Here is a 21,867-nt window from a genome sequence, read left to right as displayed (position 1 = left end):
ATACAGTAAATTGAATGATCACAGTGCTGTCTGTTTGTTCTGTCCGATGTATTAATTTTGCATAATCTCATTAATCTATGCATAAACTGAGCAGGTAGTTTCCTGACAGCATTTGTTTCTGGCTTTTGCTGCAGCAAAGTCAACCTAAGTAACAGAGAGAGATCCCAGACGTGTTGATCTGCTCATAGACCTCATCTTGGTTGGCTCAAACGGAGGTCACCACAAACACTGCTCCCCCTGGTGGCTGGCTGCAGTATAGGTCAGAAAATCAATATCCCCAGCCATTCCAGGTGAGCTATGGTCAAACTTTAAAAAATCAATACACCTCATGGAAATATTTTGCACATCTGGTTGCTGTGGTCATTTAAAGATATCATTTGGCTGCCTTGTATTCAAGTCCTCGTTCTTTCTGAAAAGTTCTGTGTCATTAGCTGTAAGAGGTTAAAAACAAGGCTTTACACTTTTAACGGTGACTGAGCTGACGTTCTTGTGTATTCTTTTCGGAAATTGTGAAATATGTCGGAAGGTCTATGATCCTGTTGTGTAGAACAGGCCCCAGTTTTTTTGAAGACAACACTTTATAAAAAAGCCACCCTACATGTAGCTGGCAGGTGACAAGGCTTGTGCAAAACATTAAAAATAAATATTTCATATTGTCTTCTACTGCTGTAAGAAAGTAACTGTAATCATAAACAGAACAGTAGATGTGTCAAAGCTTCTTTTGTGGATTGTTGAGATGTGTGTGATCACTGTGTCACTCTGGTCATTCAGACTTTAAGACTGATGTCAGTGGATCATTTGCACGGTCATTAGATCAGAAAGAAAGTCTGGTTATTGCCATAACTTGAACACTAGAAGCACTATGTGATAAAAATCATGGTGAGGTTACATACAATAAAAAATAACAAGAGAATTTGAGAAAATAATTTTAGCGTTCTTTTTCAAAAGGATGTCTTCACACACATCTGTCACTGTGACCCAGAATCTGTATGGCTAAACAAAGAGTAGAGCAGCTGGACGCATTCTTTTCATCCCTCTACATAATACGATGGATATAAAAGCTATTTTTATCCCAGTCACTAAATCTAAAGAGTCAACTCCAAAGGGGAAGTATGCTAAGAATCTGAGGGCGTCCTGAACTTTCTATTCACTCGGCCAGCCATGAGTGAAAAACATGTTTTTACCCGGAAGCTACATTGTTTTTTTTCCACATGTTTTGTTATGCAGCTGATGATTTCAGCATCAAGCTAAGTGCTGAACAGCTGAAAGTGCTTCTGGTGGCCTCGAGCTACAGGTGCAGGTGCACAACTGAACCAAGGGGAAGGAAATGGAGGGGAGGAGTTTGAGTGTGACACAAACAGGAAATAAGCTTTGGCTACATACTACTTGTGAATGTACTACACACTACCTACTGCCTTTGCTAGCAGTATGTAGTATGACTGTTCTCTTGGGTCTGTTTTTACTCTGGTTTCCTGTTTTGGAAAGCTGAGCTACAGATGATGTTTTTTTTTGTTTTGTTTTGTTTTGTTTTTGTTTTTGCCATTATTTTCAATGAACAAAACAAACTATGAGCAGATCTTGGCATTTAGGTATTTGGTTAGTGATACCATAGCAGAATTATCATATTTGATTTTTAATCTTACACAAAAAGTGTAATTTTTATTTCTGCAGCTTGTGGAAAAACAACTTCTATATGACCCATGTATGGTTTAAGAGTTTTTTTTTTTTTTTTTTTTTTTTTTTTTTTTGGGCTTTAATGAATTTGTAGGAGTAAACACCTCTTTTACAACTGGAAGTGACAAGATTTACCAGTATATGTTTCTCATTACTTCACTTCTATATCACAGACTGTCGAACGTTAGTGTTGTTGTATTGTAGTTATAATGCCAACTCATTCCAGTAGGTGGCAGTAATTCACCAAAACCTGCTACCTGCATAGACAAACAGCGTTAGCACCGTGCATTGTGGGAAATAGTATGCCAGGTAGACTGGTCTGTTGCAAACTGTGAAATTTTCCTGGATCAGTAGGACATCCGGGGATTTTTGTCATACTGCAGATTTTGCAAGTTTTCACATACTGACTACTACAAACTGAATTTCAGCCTTAATAGTAGGCACTGCTAGTGTAGTAGGCGGTTTGGAAAACAGCCTTTGTGTTTTGCTGCTGCTCAGTGGTCCACACAGAAAGTTTATTTCAAAAGTGTGTAAACCTGTGTTGTTTGCCTGTTTTTACAATGTTCCAAAAAGGAACTTACATAACAGACAGTGCTGATGCATATCAACCCATTGTGTTCAGCTCTGTCCTTTATAACCCTCTGCCAGTGATTATTTGAACTCCATTCAGCCCTCTCTCTGAGTAGACATACGACGAGAAGGGCCAGGTACAATGGAAATGAAAGCTTTTGATTTCAGAGAAGTTCAGCATGTCACATTTTTGATGGAGTATGGTGAAAAGTCTTAAACAAAAGCATTTAACTTGACACTTCCCAGCAGGGAGCACCAAGTGTTGCCAGTCAATGTGAACAGTAAATGAAAAAGATCAGTATAGCAACAATATTCATGATGGTATAAAAAACTTTTCATGCAAAATACAAGGAGGTGTTGCACCTTTGAATGAGTCTTGATTTTGTTAAATTTCCCTTGAAAACAGACAAGACAAAAATACTCAAAATACACAGGAGCTTTGTGTTTAAGGAAAAATGGATGAATGAGAAAAATCAGATGTATCACAACAAAAACATTCAAGCATTGAGAAATGTTGATGTCGTTGTTGCATGTGTAGGGAGCAGGGGGTGTTTTTCTTGTTTGTGTCTTTGTTGAGGAAGTCCTGAACAGTGTGGGAACAGAGCCTACCCCTGTACAGGAAAGACATTAGGAACAACACGCGTGCTGAGGGAGAGGGAGGTAACCAGACCAGGATGGGGAGGGGAGGGGACTTTCAGGGAAAGGAGGAAACGAAAGGAGAACACCCTCGGCCTTTCATTCTCTGAACAAAAAATCCCTCCCCCCATCCCTCCTCCTCTTCCCCCAACAAGTGCAGAGTGTTCCCTCTCACAATAAGAGCACTGGAGTACAGAGCAACAACAAATAGTGCGTCACTAACGTGTCACAGCAAACATTCCTGTTTGTCTGAGTTTGCATGTTGTCCACCTTCTCCAGCCATTTGCCTAATGTGTTTTAGTGCAGACAGTTTGTTATGGGAGGGGTGCTAACTGACCCAGGCACAGTCCAGCTCTATGACGTCTGAAAAATGGCTCTGCCTCAGTTTTCCCTGCAAGATATATTTTTCTTCTTATCCTCAGAGGCAAATGAAATAGGTGGGATTCAAGACAATTTGTCTTTTAGATTGTCACTAATATTTGGTGATTTTTCTAACACATCATTTATGTTTTGTGGAGACTTAGCAGCCTTGAAATACTAAGAAAAGAAATTACTGACGAAAATGTAATTATCCATACAAATTTGAGTCAGACTACTGATAGCTGTTGGGTTGAACTAAAAACTATCACTTAAGTGTTTCATATGTTAAACGGGACTTGATGAGCATGCAGCTCATCTCATTTGGCTGACATGATTTTTTCATAGAAATTATTCCAGAGAAATGTGGTTTTCATCTCCTCTGGAAACATCTGCACCAAAACAGTGGAAGGGTTTGCCTGCTTTTGGAGTGGAGTGCCGCTCCAGCTCCTCATGTGGGAGTGATTCATTCCTGTTTTTAGGCAGAGAGAGTGAAATGGGAGAGAGCTTGGAAACTTGGAATGACTGAATATGGATGATGCCTCATGTTGCATAAGAGCAGAGGGTGTTACTTACTACTATGACCTGTTATTCTCATTGGGTAAAGTGTTTTTTTTTCTTTAACCCTAATGGATGAAGTCCGCCACTCATTCATAACTTCCTGTAATGTTGGGAGAACGTTTGTGTCATTTAGACTGCTCAGTTTGAAATAATTCAAGCTTGTTGTTCAGGTCAGCCCGTCCGTGTGGTTGAGTTCCAGTTTCCTTCTGCACTGAGATTTTGAGTCAGTTCATGAGAATGCTACTATGAACTGCCCACAATAAAACACTGTCTATGATTGTAACACAACATGACATGTAGTGATATACAATCAACTGGACCAAAACTATTGACTGAAGTAGGACACCAGCACACTCCCTGTACATTGGGTCTTGACCTAAATTTCGAGCCCCCAAACCAGGCAGTCTGTGTGACAACAATGGCTAATTCATATCTATAGTTTACTGCATGACCAGATTACAGTTTAACCTACTGACCTCTGCTTGTGTTTGTCAGTCTCAAAGAGACTGTGTCCTGTTAGTTGGACTTTGTAAGTTGCATATCTGTCTAGCCCGTGAATATCGGTTTTCATAAACTCCATAAAATAACAATAATGATAAAATTATTATTATTATTATTATTATTATTATTATTATTATTATTATTATTAATAATAATAATAATAATAATAATAATAATAATAATAATTATAATAATAATTATAATAATACATTTTATTCAGCAGCCCTTTTCAGCCAGAGATCTCAAAGTGCTACAGCTTCATAAAAACAGAATATATATATATATATATATATATATATATATATATATATATATATATATATATATATATATATATATATATATATATATATATATATATATATTTCAAGGTCCTGCCGACTGAGGAAAGGCTTTACTCTGGCCAAAAGGCGCAGCTGAAAAAAGCTTGTTTTCACAACAGATATTATCTGTTTGTCACAGTCAAAAGTTACCCCCAGGTTTTTTATTTATTTTTTTTTTTTGCGGTTTAAAAAGAGGAGACAGAATGCCAAGATTCATCATGGCTGCATTCAGCAACAAAGGGCTAAAAAGGATACACTCAGTTTTGCTGTCGTTCAGGTGCAGGAAGTTACATGCCAGCCATTGCTTGATGTCACTAATGCAGCTCTGTAATCTATCAAGTGCAGAGTCTTCCTTTGAGTTCAGAGGCAAATATAACTGTAGATCATCTGCATTAAGGTGAAACAACATGTTGTGCTTTGCAATGACTGACCCCAGTGGAGGCAAATACAGAGAGAAGAGAACAGGACCAAGAATAGATCCTCGTGGCACCCCACAGGGAAGTGGTACATCCGATGAGCTCCAATCATCACTAGAAGCTTCTGTTTGACAGGTAGGATCTAAACCATTGAAGAGCAGCCCCACAGATGCCTACATGCTGCTCTAGGCAAGATAAAAGGACTGCGTGGTGGTCAACAGTATTGAAAGCTGCTGTGAGGTCGAGCACCAGAAGAAACCACATACATGTCTGAGATAGCACATAAGACTTGAATCTGAGTGTCATTAGTAAAATGCATAGGGGAGGTGTAGTTGTTGAAGGGTTTCAAGCTATTAAGTCAGATTTGATGAGTGAAATGATGAACTGTGTAATTTATTACATTCAGGCTTTAACACTTGTGTCACTTATGACTGGGACAGACTTAGTGACTCAGCCGGTATTTTGGTTGAACTCCTGAACATGTCCAATCATCTGATAAACTGTAGGGTCAAATGGATTTGTGGTGAGTCATTCCCCCAGCTGCTGGGTTCCATTGTGCTCCTGAACTGACCTTTGGTACTGCAACGGAGAGGATCTTCCATTTCTCTGACTCTCTTTCCATATGAGAAGGATAACAAAACATCACGGGACATGCCAGGCCAGTTCCTCTCGCCCCAACATCCCCTCTGAATGCTATCTTTTCCTGTCAGTCCTCAATAATTTAAGTGATCTTGCAGATATTGCCCATTTTTCTTCTTTCCAGAACAATCTAAATTTTATTTAACGTTGAAGAAGAAAGGAAGTAGTAACAACCCTGTACGACAATCCTCTGTTTATACCTCTGATCTGTGGAACAGGAACCTGGTTAGACCAGTGGTTACACTTTCTTATAGAGATTAAGCGCTAATTGTCTGCATACCTCTGGACAGAGTTAGGGGGAGTGACATGGAGAGGGGCACAGGTGCAGAGCAACTTCAACCAATGGTGAAAAGCCAGCACTAAGTTCACAACACTCCATGGACAGCTAGTCTTAACACCCACTTGAAGAGGGATCTGCTAGCTGTTTACCACAAAAAACCTGAAAAATGACCCAGAGTAAACATCTTTAACAATGTCATAAACCTGGGTCAGATATATTTCCTCAAGAGCTGTTAGCATAACATTATGGGCTCTAATTTCGTGGCACAGTGCAGGGGGCGCAAGCCTGGCGCAACCCCTGCAGTATTCATTTTGGCGCCGTGCAGTGGATCAAAAGTATTCTGAATGGATGAGCCAGCTGTGTAACTGTCTCTTCATTGTGTACTCCTATTAATGATGAAAGAACAGATTGCATCTGACCTGGGAACTGGCCCACACAGTGACACACTTCATGTCCTCCAATGCGCCCTGCTGTCCATTCTCCTGCTGCAGGGACAGCGGCTTTGACCATCTCCGCTACCGGGTCTTTCCGGCTGTGTTAAACCCACTCACGGCTTTTCTTATCCCTCTCTGCCATTTGCGCGGAGGGAGGCGTGGACGCGCACCTCTGCACCTTGACTGCGCCTTGACTGCGCCTCTCTTGGCACTGCAGGAAACTTGCAAAGTGCGCCGGTCACGCCCTGTCCGTGCGGCGAAGGCCGGCGCAGGGCAGGTGCGCCTACGCTTGCACCTGGTCTACGAAATTAGAGCCCTTTTTTGCTTATGTGCCAAATGCACCATGAAAGTCCAGAAAAACCTGCAAAGACTTTACTGGACTCTTGTTTAAAGTCTTCAATTCCCATTCTGAAACAAAACACATGTTCAATCATGCCCTGCCAGTTCTGCCTGGGTGATCAAATATTTGCTTCCACGAACCAGATGAGAATTTGGGCAAAAATACATTTCATGAACAGATGATGGTAGATGGTTGGTCAAAGCGTAATGTTCCTGCACACTGATCTTCAGGGATTTTGTCCTTTTTTGGGAGGAGTCTATAAAAGAGAGTACGTTCTAGTGAAGAAGGGACTCTCCTCCTCAGGCCAGTATCAAAACTTAATGTTCAAATGCCTGGCTGTGTGGCCTTGAAGTCCTCATTGAAAACACAGTCCATGCCACAAGCTTTCTTATGAGGTAGAGTAGAGCCGCCACCTCAGTCTGCATGAAGTGTGCAGTGTTCAGGAGAACATCCAGCTCTGTGAGTAGTTCAGTCACATCACTCATTGCACCTGTTCATGATTCCTGGAGAACAGGGTATTCATTATAATTCAGAATGAAAGACATGACAGTTTATTTAAGCTCACTCTCCTACGTTGCTGTTTTGTGGTTGTTAGTGAAGGCAGCACTGTCTTGCAGCTTAAGGGTGGCGCTCATCGCATGATTCTTCAAACCTTCACTGATGTACAGAGCACACACTTGACAGTATCACACTCAGATCGCACAAGATCCCTCTCCTCTGATCTTATAGTGTGTGTGTTGTTTGCACTCTGGAGGACACCACACACTTACCTATTCTTCAGCAGAGTATCAGCCTCTTCATGCTCAATGTTCCAAATCCCTCGTAGTAAAATGTGACTCTGGTGTAAAAAAACATGGTGAACAGCAGGGTGAGGAAATGATGGTTGTTTCTGACCTCTCAAATTGAAAAGCGCACAAAAAAGAAAACAGATTATGGAAAAAGTTGTTGAGACAGTGGGGATACGGGCGGGCTGTAAGAAAAACAGTGTGAGTTGGAGGAGAGAGAAGTCGTCACAAGTATTACTGATAGATTTTTTACTCCCTCTTCGGTCAGTCAGCTGAGTCAGCCATCGTCTTGATTGGCTTTGCTCTGGTCCATGTTACATTACACTCTGTACCTGCTCGGCTCCTCTCAAAGAGCCCCACACACTACAGGATTTGTTGTCACTAATACTTAACATGTTCATTATCTATGATCTTTCAATTAGAGGACTTCTGAGCAGCTTGGACCAGATAAAATCACTCTGAGCACACCCTGCACCACAGGGAAATCAGACACCACGTCATTTGCAAACATCAGACAATCAGGTCTTTGCTGGTGTTGATCATAATGGGGAGAGAAAAATGATCCTGTACTGTGGACCTGCTTAAAACTCCATGAGATACAGCTAGTAGCCAGCGCTGATGTTAGCTCTCTGGGAAAGGCTATGTCTCTTGTTGCCTTTTAAAATCTGCACCGCATACGTCAGGAGGAGGAAACCAAAGGGCCTGCCACAGTGAATCTCAGTTGTAAATAATCTGTTCTTAAAAAAAGATGCCAGTGAGCAGTCTTAGAAGTTGGACCCAGCACCAGGACACCAGGTTGCTTCTGAAGGTTTGTTAGAGTTTAAAATGTAACAACAACCCAAAATGTTATGATGCGAAGCCCAAAACTGTCTCTTGAGCTTGGAAGGCCAACCTCTGCTGTTCAGGATAGGGATACAGCAACGAGACATTCGTGAACACATACTCTACACTTAAGCCGCGTTTCCACCAAGCAGACTGGTTTGGTTAGTCTCGCTACGGTGCACATATTGAGGCGTTTCCACTGACTTATCCCAGGACGGATCCCCCCAAAAAACAAGATGAGCCGTCCCACTTTTTGGGACCCTTTCGTACGGGTGCCAGACTGAACCGATCGGCTCTCAGAAGGTGGAGCTACAACACAGCAGACCATTGATTGGTCGAAAGAATCGTCACTAACCGTGCGACAGCAGCTGTATTTCTCCTGGCGGCACACAGACCTCTCTGAAACAAAGCATCTGGCTTCCACACCACTTACCACTAGAGGGCACAGTTTGCTGTGGAAACACAAATGGGATCAGCCTTAACTGTACCAAACCGAGCCAAACCGTACCGAACCGAACCAGACTGCTTAGTGGAAATGCGTCTTTTGATGTTTTGGGGGCAGTGCTGTTGATAAACTTTCCCACTCCTCAGTGTTTGTTGGTAAGCAACTCTGATCGCCCAAAGCAGACACATTACCCAGACCAGTTTACACAAAGTCATACGGCTTATAACTATATTGACAGCAGTAGTTACTACTCACACACACACACACACACACACACACACACACACACACACACACACACACACACACACACGCACACGCACACACAAAGACTCTGAGGTGTCCCCAGGCTAAGGTAACAGCTGTTCCCAGCTTCACATTGCAAGTCTAAAGACAGACAGAAATATCAAATAACTGAAAAACTCCTCATGTCAGAGGTGCCTCTGGGCAAGGCACACACACACACACACACACACACACACACACACACACACACACACACACACACACACATGCGCAAGTGAGCATGCGCTCTCCTGCCACACTGTGGGATCAAAGTCCTTGAGCTTTGAGCTTTTCTTGATGTGGTTGTTGTCAAAAACACAGTCCTACTCTAAGCTACATGCTAACACTGAGTAAAGCAGAACCATCTTCTTGTAGTCTCACTGTCTCTGAGGCTCTGGCTTGTCCTCACAGCTTTACCTTTCATTCTCTGGCTATCTCCACTTATGCAACCAGTTTATAAATAGACAATGAATGTGTCTCTCAATTATCTTGTTTCTACAAAATGGGCTGGAGGATCAGCCAAAGGTTTTTTACCACACAGCCCACACAGAGTTTTGAACAATCTAATATTAACTTTATATGAAAGTATCAAAAACATGATGACTCATTCATGTCAGCAACATAGATTGATAATTTCACTTTTATTCTCCTCCTTTTGTATGATAGTGGAGGAGAAGTGTGCTAACGTGAACAAGAGGGATGTAGGATACAGTCATGTGGAGGTAAAGATGATTGTTCTTCAAGTTCTTTGCTTTAGCTTTCTGTTTACTTCTTTTTTTTACAAGTTCAGAGAAACAGGCAGCAAAGCACCATTAACAGAGTGAAAAGAGCAGGAACCTGTAGACACATCCACCCAGCTGTGTACGATGTTTTTGTTGTTTTAGCTGCTGCTGAGTTAAATCAGTCCCAATCCCACATCTCTTCCTCACATCCACTGGTGCTTCCTGTTCCACCCCCTGTAAACCACTCTTCATTCTACTCTGGTGCTGATCTAAGACAACTACCAACAACTTCAGGGGCCGTTCACTCTACAGGGTTTGCTTTTAGCATGCCATTACCAACACGCACACAAAACACACACACGCTCAAACACACACAGTGAGCACCCCATTTTCTGGACATGTGCTGGGTCTAGTGCAGTAGGACATGCCTGACACGCCATAATGCTGGGACCATGACTCTTAAGAGCAAGGACCTGGTCTTGGAGTGATGTCCTGCTTCAGCCTTGCAAGCTGGTAGGCTAGGCGACCTTTCACCTAGAAGAACCAGCCTTAGTGTTGGACAGGGCCAGCTGAGCCTTGGTGGCGTCTTGGCACCTATGTCTGGGTGTGTACATAGTTGGTTTCAGTGCACGAGTGAGCACTTTGGTGGTGCTGACGTCTCATTCAACTTTGACTGCCATTCAGGGCATCTGCAGAAGAAGCAGGTCTGCTTGGTTCCTGGTAGTGTGTCTGACAGTCATTCCCAAAGTCTGGGTCCTGACCCAAAGGTGGGTCACCAGAGATTTTTTATGGGTCGCCAAATTAGTTTTCAAAATGTTTACATGGAATTCATGCTTTTCTTAACCAGAAGAAGTCACCTCTTGCCGATTTGTTTACTGATGATTGGCTCCTCACACTGTCATATCTGGTTATGTTTTCATTGTGAAGGGTCATCGCCACATAGTTTACTGTAACTGGAAACATTTAACTGTTTTTCAAAAGTCTGAAGCCATGAGCTGGCACTACTCAAACAACCAAAGCCAAACCACCGTATGTTTCCTACTGTTTTACAGCACTCAGAGGAAAACACTGTCACTGTGTCACTATCACACAAATGAAAGAGCTGACCCATTGATAACTTTGATAATTAGTTTCAAAAAGAAAGATATGAAGTCAGATTCAAAACCTCTTTGAGTTTGAAAGTCCAAAGGCATTGCTGAATCTTGGACGGGCACCAGCTGCAGAAACAGGGCTGTTACAGCTTGTTACAGCTGTGCAGTGTTGTCACACTGAAAAAGAGGCATGGACGGACGCTGTTACCTTTGTTCTGGATGAACATGGAATCTTAATTTTCTTGTCCTGAATATCACATGACTGGGATACAATTCTGAAAAGCAAGCAGGCTAACCTGTCACTGTAAAAAATGTAAGTATTTTCAGAGTGTAAGCCTAACAAAGTTGTAACGCATTTGTCAATCATGTTAGTCGTGTTAGCTGGTACAAAAGATGTAAGATGATGCAGAAACATGATTAAAGAAGATAGAAGAAATACTCTATTAATCCCCTTGGCGAAAATTCTGTTTTTACACTCTGAACATGCTATGTTCACATGCACAAACAGCACCTCTGCACAGAAACATGCACTGATTAGAGGTCAGAGTGATGGTGCTGCACCTTCAGCGTGCACCTGAGCAGTTGGAGGTCTTGGTGCCTTGCTCAAGGGCACCTGACAGTGCTCAGGAATGTAAGCCAACACCTCCCCAGCTATCAGCCCAATTCCAATCTAGGTCCGCGCCTGGGCTTGAACCTGCGACCCTCTGATCTCTAAAGCAAGTCCCTACAGACTGAGCTACCGCTGCCCCAAAAGATAAAAAAGATAAATAAAAAATAATAAAGTAAAATTAAATAATGATAAATAAAAATATATTTTAAAAATATACATAAAACTTTGGATATGAGATAAAAATTAAAAAAAACTTTTTTATCTTTGCACAGTTACCCTGTCAATTGATTTACAGATTGGACATATTTTGGATTGGGTTGCTGTGGCTTGTTCCTCCAAACAAGTGAGTCACCTGAAAAAAAGGTTTGGGAAACACTGTCTTACAGAGTTCCTGTCCATATGGAATATGTAGGATGGAGAGACACAACACAATAGGGAAATTAAGGTTATATCTGTACAACAGGTTCCCTGAGTGGGGAACAATGTCTCCAGCCAATATTCACCATGGAACTTGTTCTAATCAAGGTGCCAGAGAGGCCACACACACCAGGAGCTTATTTGATATTAATTCTATAACCACTGATCAAAGATTAATCCATGTCAGCTGCCCCTGTGGGGGTCAGTCCCCACACCTATGGAAAATGCAGGATGGAGTTTTGAGTGAAGTCTCAGACCTTATGTGAAAAAGTTTCAGTAATGTCCTGCTTTATTGCGAGAGTGTGTGAGTGGAGTGTGAAGAATCAGAGTGGAGGATTCAGAGGAGGATTCCCTGTACGTGTACACAATATAAACATTCAGTCGTCATCTTCTTTAACCTGGGAGTTAAAGAAACATTTAAAAGACTTTTCCAGCTCAAAAGACAGGAGAGTAATCCTCACAGTGTGGGATCCAGGCTCATTAAAACACACCAGCACTCTCGTCATGAAAGGACCCCTCACTGGCTGAACTGTGACCCATTTAGAGTGTGACCTTTTTCTTTAAGGCAGCAGGCTACAGGGTTTATTATTCAGCATCCTGGGAACTGAACCTATACCCAGCACTCCTCTCCTGTGCCAGCCGAGCAGAGCTTGAATCAGCAGCTTAATAAAAGCCTTTGTGTGATTTGTTTTAACGATTTAAAGGAGTTAACTCTCTTTTGGGCTGCAACTACAATTCACTGTGTGTGTGTGTGTGTGTGTGTGTGTGTGTGTGTGTGTGTGTGTGTGTGTGTGTGTGTGTGTGTGTGTGTGTGTGTGTGTGTGTGTGTGTGTGTGTGTGTGTGTGTGTGTGTGTGTGTGTGATGGTATGGAGCAGGAGGATGTATGGTAGAGAGTGGGTGGGACACAGGACACAGAACAGCAAGTTTGTCCTGCTGGTTCTTCTGTACCCTGGACACTCCCCACCCCCCCTCTGCTTCACCATTAAGTGCTGCTCTGCTTACATTTGTGGAGGTTAGTTACTCACCATCTTAACCAAGAATCTTTTACGCTGAAACGTTTTTGTGAGAATACAGTATATAATGGGGAAGATGTATCCCATGCTACAAACCTCCTTAAGCAGCACAGCTGACGAAAAGCTGATTTTTGTCCTTGTATGTTTTAAAAGGATGATAATGTCCTAGATCAAAAACAGGAAGAAATGTTCAAAATTACAGATTTCTGTCAATTAACAGATCATTAGTATATATCAAGCAAAGTCAGGAATTTGTACGGAGGCCTGTTGGCGTCAGATGATTTGCAAAAGTTACAACACAAACACAAGAGCAAAAACATGAAATGTGAAAAGCCACAACACAAAGGATGTACAGCCACAACAAAAGTTAAAAGAGGTTTGTTATCACAGGGGACACATAAAAATTGTGAAAGTAAGTAAGAAGTAGATGATTTTAATTTTTTTAGCTTCATCTATGATAAATATAGTTTTGCAGCGATGTCACCTTAATTCTTTATTTACTGTTAATGCGTCATCTTATATTAAGCTTTACGAATTAGCCATATCATAATGTTAGCATTAGAGCTATAATTATCACAGCTGAAGGTAAAAACAAAACAAAACAATAATTTACTTACTTTCACACTTTTCTGTGTCTGTTAGGATAACTGTCCTCTTAACTTCTGTTGTGGCTGTACTTTCATTGTGTTGTGGTGTTTACATCTGTATTGTTGCTTTTGCAAATCTGCTGACACCTACTGGCCACCGTAAGTTTTATTTATTTATTTTTTATTTAATGTTGATGTCAGGGCCACATTCAACCAGCACTATCTGAAAAGGACACCACAGACACTGTGGAAGTAGGACTGATATTGATATTGTTGTTATTCGAAAATTAATGGATTTCAGCAAAGCTAAAAATAATTTAATCCAAGAGGAAGATTTGGTGACAATTTGGTACATAACCAATTATTTTTAGATGTACCAGTGACTATGATTTTTGATAACTGATGCTGATATTTTTTTTTCTTTTTTTTCGTTGTTGTAACTAGATGGGATCTTTAAAAGCACTGTTTGGGTATCTCCATGTTCTCTTTGACCTGCCATTTATTGTGGACGTGTAATGTAATCTGCTTGACACTAGCTACAGAAAGGGCCTGTTGAAGGCTGCTGTGTATCCATGTGCTCTCTGTCATTTACTGACTCTTCATTTGTTTATATTCTGTTCATTGTTGTCTCTTTTTGCTGTTTGTAGATGTATGTGTAGCCTAGGTGGACTGCAAAATCAGAAGTGTCTATTGGGATAAATAAAGTTGTCTAAACTAAACTAAAGTATGATATGGTCTAATCAGCAAGAATTTCTTGTGCTGTGTTGTGTTGTGCTGTAAGTATTTTGTTGTTTAGTAACAGGGGGAATCTGAAGAAAAGTCAATCTAAAACTCAAAGGTAAAAAAAGAAGTTACACTATTCATGGGTTGGAACTTGCCTTAAGGAAGTGTTTCTCTTCCCTACTCTGAGTAACCTGGAGGTCTGGCCTTATTCTGACCACACATAAAAAATAAACAGTCTGCTCTCTGTTGTCTATTGAGTAAATGTCTTTTTGTTTAAGTGTTGACACACAGCCCTCTAGTGTCCATACTTGGTACAAAGCATTAAAAAAAAAGAAAGTAGGAGGGCCTGAGGGTGGAGCTGCCCCTCTGTGTTGTGTTCACATGCACAGGTACAGACTCTAAAGCTGCAGGTCCAAGCCAGCAAAGCAAAGCAAAGTAAAGGCTGTAAACTGCAGCTTGTAGTGAGCGGTGAAGACAATGGGCATCACAACCAAGCTACCAGATGTTTCTCATGACTAGATGCAAGTCAGGTTTCAAGGTGTTCACAACAATGGAGAGATTTGTAACGGATCTGCTTCTGCTCCTGCTGATTTCCACAGGAAAAGTTTGTGGAGGTAAGGGAAGGGGGGAACGAAACACTCTTCTCTTTGATGATAGTCAGAATTGACCACAGTGCTACATTATACATGATTGATTTGTTTTAGTGATTTAAATTAGTGATGTGAACAGTTTTCACTTTGCATGCAAAAACACATATATACTAGGAGTTTGTGGAAACTTAAAAAAACATACCTCTAACAATCAAAAATAACACACAAAGAGTCGTATTGCATTTTGAACGGTGGTCCCATCCTTTTTAAATGAGTTGCCATTCTGTGTGTGATTGATCAGATTTAATTCTTAGATGAAAAAAATGTATTTCATATATTTGTGGAGAGTTTGCAAATACAGTTTGTTCAAAGAGGACAACTTAGCTTTGATCCCAAATGACAATCAAATATCTGCTGTGTATATGTCAGCTTTTTCCTACAAAGATTGCTGCTTTCAGCATAAACAGTTGCGTATCTTTCTTAACAGCCTCTAATGACAAAGCACCTGAGACCTCTGAACACATTCAAGCTGTGTCTGCATCCATGGGAAGATTACTTATAATCCAGTGTCCGATGTTATCATAGAGGCAGATTAGAGATGGATGGACGCACACAGGATTTTTACTGACGGAGGACTTATGGGCTTTATAAGTTGCACGTTGGGTTGGCCTGCCGACTAACTCACCTCTCACTGTGCCGTGCTGTCACGCTGCCTAAAACACATGGTGATGGCATTGTAAATTGCCTTTATAGTTTTGCAGGTAGAAACTTTCATAGCCAGAGTGACACCATCACATGCATGAGAGGAGAATGAGATGTCAAAGTTCCAAAATGAAACAAAACAGCAGATTTCTGAGTTTAAAAAAAAGAGAAAGAAACAGAATTTAATTTTAATATGTTGTAATTTTTTTTTTCCATTTTATTTTATGATGTGAATAATCTAGCCAACTAACTACAATCAGGAGAAGGGTCAGATAAAGGGCCTAAGTGTTTCCTGAACAGATGAGTCTTCAGACATCTCTTAAAGTAGAAAGGGACTCTGTGGATTATATAGAGTTAGGTAATTCATTCCACCATTTGGGAACAACAGAGGAGAAGAGTCGGGCTAGAGATTTGGAGCCACACTGGGCTGGGAGCACCAGGCGTCTTTCACAAGCAGAGCGTAGTGGGCAAGAAGGAGTGTAGACCTGGATGAGGGATCCCAGGTAGGCAGGAGCCGTTCTTGTCAATGTTTTGTAAGCCAGAAGAAGAGCTTTGAATTTGGTTTGAGCTGCTACTGGAAGCCAGTGAAGAGAGATTAACAGTGGGGTGAGGTACTGTTTTGGGCTGTTAAAGACCAGGTGTGCAGCTGCATTCTGGGTAATCTGCAGAGGTTTAAGTATACATGCAGGTAGAGCTGAAACGATTCCTCGAATGATTGGAGGTACTCGATTACAAAAAATACTCGAGTAATTTTCTCCGCCTCGAGGAATCGTTTAATTTTTTAAAAGATCAAAGAGTGGTATTTCAAATAGAGCTAAGGTCATATTAAGAGAGTTTTCAGACCCCTCAAGCTAACTCTTATACAAAATAGCAACTAGCAACAAATCTAGCTTCTTTTCTGGAGTTTGGAGACTAATGTGTCATTCTAAATGGGTGCCATTTGGGTTCGCAACATTTGATGAGATGTACAAGGCACAAAAAATGTGTCAAAGTGTGTTTACAAATTTTGGAGCTACCAAAGCAAGTGCTCTTATTGACATGCTGTATCAGAAAATTATTTTTCTTAAAGAGAAAAATTTTCATTTGAAAAACAACTGCTCTTTAAACAAAAATGTATTTTATCCGATTACTCGATTAATCGATGGGATTTTCAGTAGAATACTCAAATACTAAAACATTCGATAGCTGCAGCCCTACATGCAGGGAGGCCTGCCAGGCGAGAGTTGCAATAGTTGATACAACCGTGTTTGACTCAGGTTTTAAAAGAGTGTTACCCTGGTGTTAAATTGAGAAATGGTTAAACAGATTAAGTAGCCATAGAATCTAGTTGCATTGAAAACCTATTACTTTAATCTTTAACACAATGAAACACTAAGTATTATAATTTAGAGGCAAGAGTCTGACTTTGTTGCTTTTCTGTTTGATGTGTGGAAATAGATTATTTCCTCTCATTTAATCACACAATGAACTAAGTGCAATCTACACAGAAGCTTTTGTAAGTCATGTTGGAATAAATTGTCTTGGCTTGTGCCTCTTCCCTATGTGCTGATCAATGCATGTGTTTAGGCAACTCAGGAAGAGAGGCAAGATGTCTTCTTTTGACCTGTACTTTGTTTAAAAAGAGAAACTCACTTCTCACTGTCTGTCTGCCATTCACTCACGTACATTAACACACATCAGCTTTTTGACCTGTATTTGCTGTGTTAAGGTTTCCACAAATTGACAATTTGTTTGTCAGAGTGCTCTAAAAGCACTGTGTTAGGGTCTAATCAATTAAATCTAGACTACCATTCTGTTTCCCCTTTATTTTTCAAAGATGGACTGTGTGCGGCCACCCCATTATTTAACCCTAGAATGAGAATGCAAGACCGGTTTTTTATTGTTCACCTGTATGATGACATGTTAAAAATGTGACAGGAAAATTTGAGGCTAGTTGGAGTGCTTGTTGCATTTTTATCCAAACGTATTGCTACCCTCAGGTCATGGCTACAGACAGACATTTGGTAAACTGGTTCACACATGAGTCCAAGCAGAGCTATCTGTCCCCTGAACTGAAGACCTACATAATGGATCCTGACAGTTTTGGACTCCATCCCCATGAGCATCCTGATTCTGACATCAGTGGTCATCCAGCCACTGACGTGTGTTTCCCTACAGCTTAGTTAGGTTATAGAGGTTTAATGACTTTTCAGCTGTTGATCAGGGAAATGATTAATGGACCTTTATCATTCAGTGCTTTTCTAGTTCACCGACCACTCACAGTGCTCTTACACAACATGACACACCCTTTCACACACATGCAAATAAAAACAGCAGAATCTTGTAAACACCAGGCCCATTCCCTCACACAACTAGAGGCTGTGCCACTCAGGAGATTTTTTTTTTTTTTTTTTTTGTAGGTATTCTGACAATCCAAATGAGCTAACTTGGGTCAACAGAGCAGGCTAATCAGCATTAGAACATTGGTGGATGACCTTCCAGAGAATGCATTAAGTGGCATTAATTGAATTTGGATAGCTGCTGTAAAGTGCAGAGCAGACAAAGTGACCACATTGATAAACTCAGTGGCTTTAGCCTGCAGGAAAGAGGCCTCTGCACACTAAATGTTTGTTTTTCCTTTGTGATAATAGTGGGCTTTTGTCAGATTACCTATTTAATGCATTCAATTGTAAGTTCCTAATAAGTGTTCACAATATACAGTCATGGTCAGAAGTTTACATACACTCAAGCAGAAACTATTCAAAACAGCTTTAACCCAATTTGAATGAAGAAATACATGTGGCTATTCAATAAAAGTGTCTTCCTTATTCTGCCAATGGGGCAGATCAGAAGTTTCAGATAGATATTTAGTTCATTTCCCCAGATTCTTGTGGTCCATAAGTTTACAAACACCAACTTGTCTGGCCTATTTAATAATAAGTTAGTTGAAATCAGCTTATGCAATCATTCATAGAATCATCCCTTTACTCCTGTGTTCATTCATGTTGTGTAAAAGATGAGGTGTAGAAATTATGGGGTATAAAAGCAGCTTGACTTTACATACACTTCATCTCAACTCAAGACTTGCAATGGGAAAGTCAAAAGAATACAGCCATGACATCAGGGAGCGAATTGATGCCTTGCACAAGTCGGGCTTGCCTCTTGGGACCATTTCAAGGCAGCTTGCTGTACCAAGGGCATCAAGCACCTTGGGAGAACAGCCTTAATGCCACGATCTGGAAGGAAACGGAAATTAACACCCAGAAATGAAAAGCTTTGGGTTAGAAAGGAGAAAATCAACCATAAGACCACCATGAAAGCCATCTGCACTGAAGTGGCTGCCTCAGGAACAAATGTCTCAGTGTTCACTGTCAAGAGAGTTCTCCATCAACATGGGCCAGAAAGAAGCCATTACTTGCAGAAAGACACAGAAAAGCTCAGCTGAAGTTTGCAAAAGAGCACCAGGATAAGGATAAAGCCCTCTAGAAGAGCATCATGTGATCGAAGGAGACAAAAATTGAACTGTTTGGGCATAATGACCAGCAATACATTTTACGGCAAAAGGGTGAAGCCTTTAACCCTAACAATACCATCCCGATGGTCAAGCATGGTTGAGGAAGTCTCATGTTATGGGGGTTGCTTTGCAGTGTCAGGAACTGGTGAACTCCAGAAGATCAGTGGAATCATGAGAAGTGAGGAATACTTGGAAATATTGCAAGGAAACCTCAAAAAGTCAGCCAAATCTCTGCAGCCTGGTCGAAATTTGATCTTTTAACAGGACAGTGATCCAAAACATACAGCAAAATTAGTTTCTAAATGGTTTCAGCTGAACAAGGCGAAAGTTCTGGAAAGTGGAAAGTGCCTTCACAAAGCTCTGACCTCAATCCGATTGAGAATATGGGGAGTGAACTGAAGTAACAAGTCCATAGGAGAAGACCAACAAATCTGACCGGGTTGTACCAAGTCTGCCAGGAGTGGTCAAAAATTCCAAAGGATTACCATGAGAAACTGATTGATGGCTATCCAAAGCAACTTGCCGAAATTGTGAAAGTTAATGAAAATGCTACCAAGTACTAAGCCTTGAAAGCAAAGGTGTATGTAAATTTATTACCCACTTAAAAACAGTGTTCTGCAAAGAAATATAAATCTCAAATTATGAGTAATTTTTGCCCTTCCTTTTTATTTCACAAAAGCATTAATCCTATGGCTTCCTTGATGCTAGTTTATTCATGGTTCAAGTCTGTACCTTGAACTTAGCATTAGATTTAGTGTAGGAACATGCACTGTATGTAAACTTCTTACCCCGACTGCACTATCAAACCATTTTGAAATGCTAAACCTGCTTTGAATGAAAACCAAAAGTTTTCACCTTGCTTTTACTCTCCACACCTCTGAAACCGCCTGGTCGCATTTTGAGGCCAAAAGCACCCTCACACTCTCCTGGTTTGTTGTTGCAGATCTTAACTTCTCATCTGTCTCCTTTGTCATTTTTGCAGTTTCATTCTTTGGTGATGGCTACATTCACTTGCAGTCAGTAGAGGCCTCTGTTCAGACAGTGCTCCATGTTCGTTTTCGAACCCTCAGTCAGACGGGACTGCTGTTTCTTGCAGCTGGACGAAGGGACTTCTTGCTGCTGGAGCTTACAGCTGGACGCCTGCAGGTATTCAGAAGCACCTGCAGGGATAATGGCCCACCTGTCAGAGCACACTTCTCTTCCATGGTTAGAAGGCAACAAGCAAGGGAAAGAGTTCATTTTAAGTTAAAGCAAAACTTATTCACAGGGTCTGTCATAAGACACCTCAGTGAAGAAGAAAGTATTTTCCCCTCAGGCCATTCTACCTCATATGTGTTGGCATTTACTATCAGCCGAGCCAGAGGAGTCTTGGTGTCGGATTACTCACTAAATGTAAAAAGAGCCCACTGGCACTGGTTTCATTTCAGAACAAGTTGCTTCATGACCCAGGCTAAGGAAGAAGACAGTAATGGTATAATGAAAATTTTAAGTACAGGGCGAGAGGAGCTTCTGGCAAAGTTTGGTTGCTTTGTGTTAGTAAACTCATCCTTTGATGTGCAATCTTAGATTTTGAATCCTCACACTGTCATTAACTTGACTCTGTGTTTCTTTTATTGGAACTCATCTCTGTACGAATCAGAGTGTGTTTAAGAAAGCTTCATTAGAGATTTAGAGGATCACAACATTTCCTTTTGGTCCTCTTTTTTCCAGGTGCGTCTCGACTTTGGATCAGGGGAGTGCTCATTGAGATCAGAAAAAGGCTTACAGCTGAGTGACCTGGCATGGCACTACATGGAGCTGACCCATGACCACCATATTGTTAAGTTGACCGTTGACCATAACTTTCAGGCCAGCCTCCGGATCCCAGGACCAGATCTGAAGCTGGATGTAGAGGAGGGAGTTTTTGTTGGAGGGGCAGCAGGTTTGAAGCACACACATCTTCTCAACATTTCCACTGGCTTCAGAGGTTGCATGGATGACGTTGTGTTCAATGAACATAACTTACTGTCCAGCCTTGGGCCTGATTCTGGATACAAGACTGTCCACGAGGTCTCTCTGGGTTGTAGTGAACAGTTTTCAGCAACATTAGAAGATTCCGTCAGTTTTTTCAGCTCAAAAGCCTTCATCACTCTCCCGCCATGGGAAGTGCAGCAAGAAGGTGTGTTTGAGTTTGAGCTGCACCCCTCTCCAAGAGATGACGATGGCATGGTGCTGTATAGCTCTGGAAACAAGGGAGGGTTTGTTGCCATGGAGATCAGAGATGGTCACGTGGTGGCAACGCTAGGAACTGGAAATGGGAGCAAGACTGAGTTATGCTCTCCAAGAGCTGTTCATAGCAACCACACCTGGCATCCCATCAAGCTGCATCTGCTGGCCCACAGCATCCAGCTTCAGGTGGGGGAGGAGCTGGTCCAGACCAGTCTGGATCCCAAGCTGCAGCCTCTGAAAGGACCTCTCTTCCTTGGAGGACTGAGCAAAGATGCCATTGTAGAAGCACGGGAAGCTGGGTTAATGTCTGATGTTCCTGAAGGGAAACTGGGTGGAGGAGGTATGTCCTTTAGGGGCTGCCTTCAAAACATCAGGGTAAACACTAAAAAAGTTGGCCTGCCTAACGCTGCTATCACCAGGGATGTTACAGTGGGCTGTATGACAGGGCGAACTCCTGAAGCACTGACCTCCAACAGCCCATCAGCGAGCCGTGAGGGTGAAGCTACAAGTATTCAAGCAACTCCTGGTGATGGGAAGAATCCCAATCCTCTGTCTCTGAGGAGACTTGAGGTAGTGGAGGGAGGACAAGCAGTACTTGAGCCCAAACACATGAAGGTTGGACTGTTTCCTTAAAGTACACTG

At 41.5% G+C, this 21,867-nt stretch overlaps 1 protein-coding gene across 1 annotated transcript in view; it reads left to right on the top strand.

Annotated features, from left to right (window-relative positions):
* The first annotated feature begins 14,782 nt into the window (after positions 1-14,782).
* Positions 14,783-21,867, top strand: part of LOC141805722 (chondroitin sulfate proteoglycan 4-like) — a 33,549-nt gene continuing 26,464 nt past the window's right edge. The window contains exons 1-3 of the mRNA XM_074690905.1: positions 14,783-14,846; positions 20,000-20,163; positions 20,728-21,840. Of these exons, the coding sequence (XP_074547006.1) occupies positions 14,783-14,846; positions 20,000-20,163; positions 20,728-21,840 (1,341 nt within the window). The remainder of the gene's footprint in view (positions 14,847-19,999; positions 20,164-20,727; positions 21,841-21,867) is intronic.

This window comes from Halichoeres trimaculatus, unplaced genomic scaffold (assembly GCF_033239565.1).
Source record: "Halichoeres trimaculatus isolate MK-OKI-2021-1 unplaced genomic scaffold, fHalTri1.1 fHalTri1_scaffold_16, whole genome shotgun sequence".
Taxonomy (NCBI): Eukaryota; Metazoa; Chordata; class Actinopteri; order Labriformes; family Labridae; genus Halichoeres; species Halichoeres trimaculatus.
Note: the sequence above shows the minus strand (reverse complement) of the source record. Positions and strands in the feature narration are given on the sequence as shown.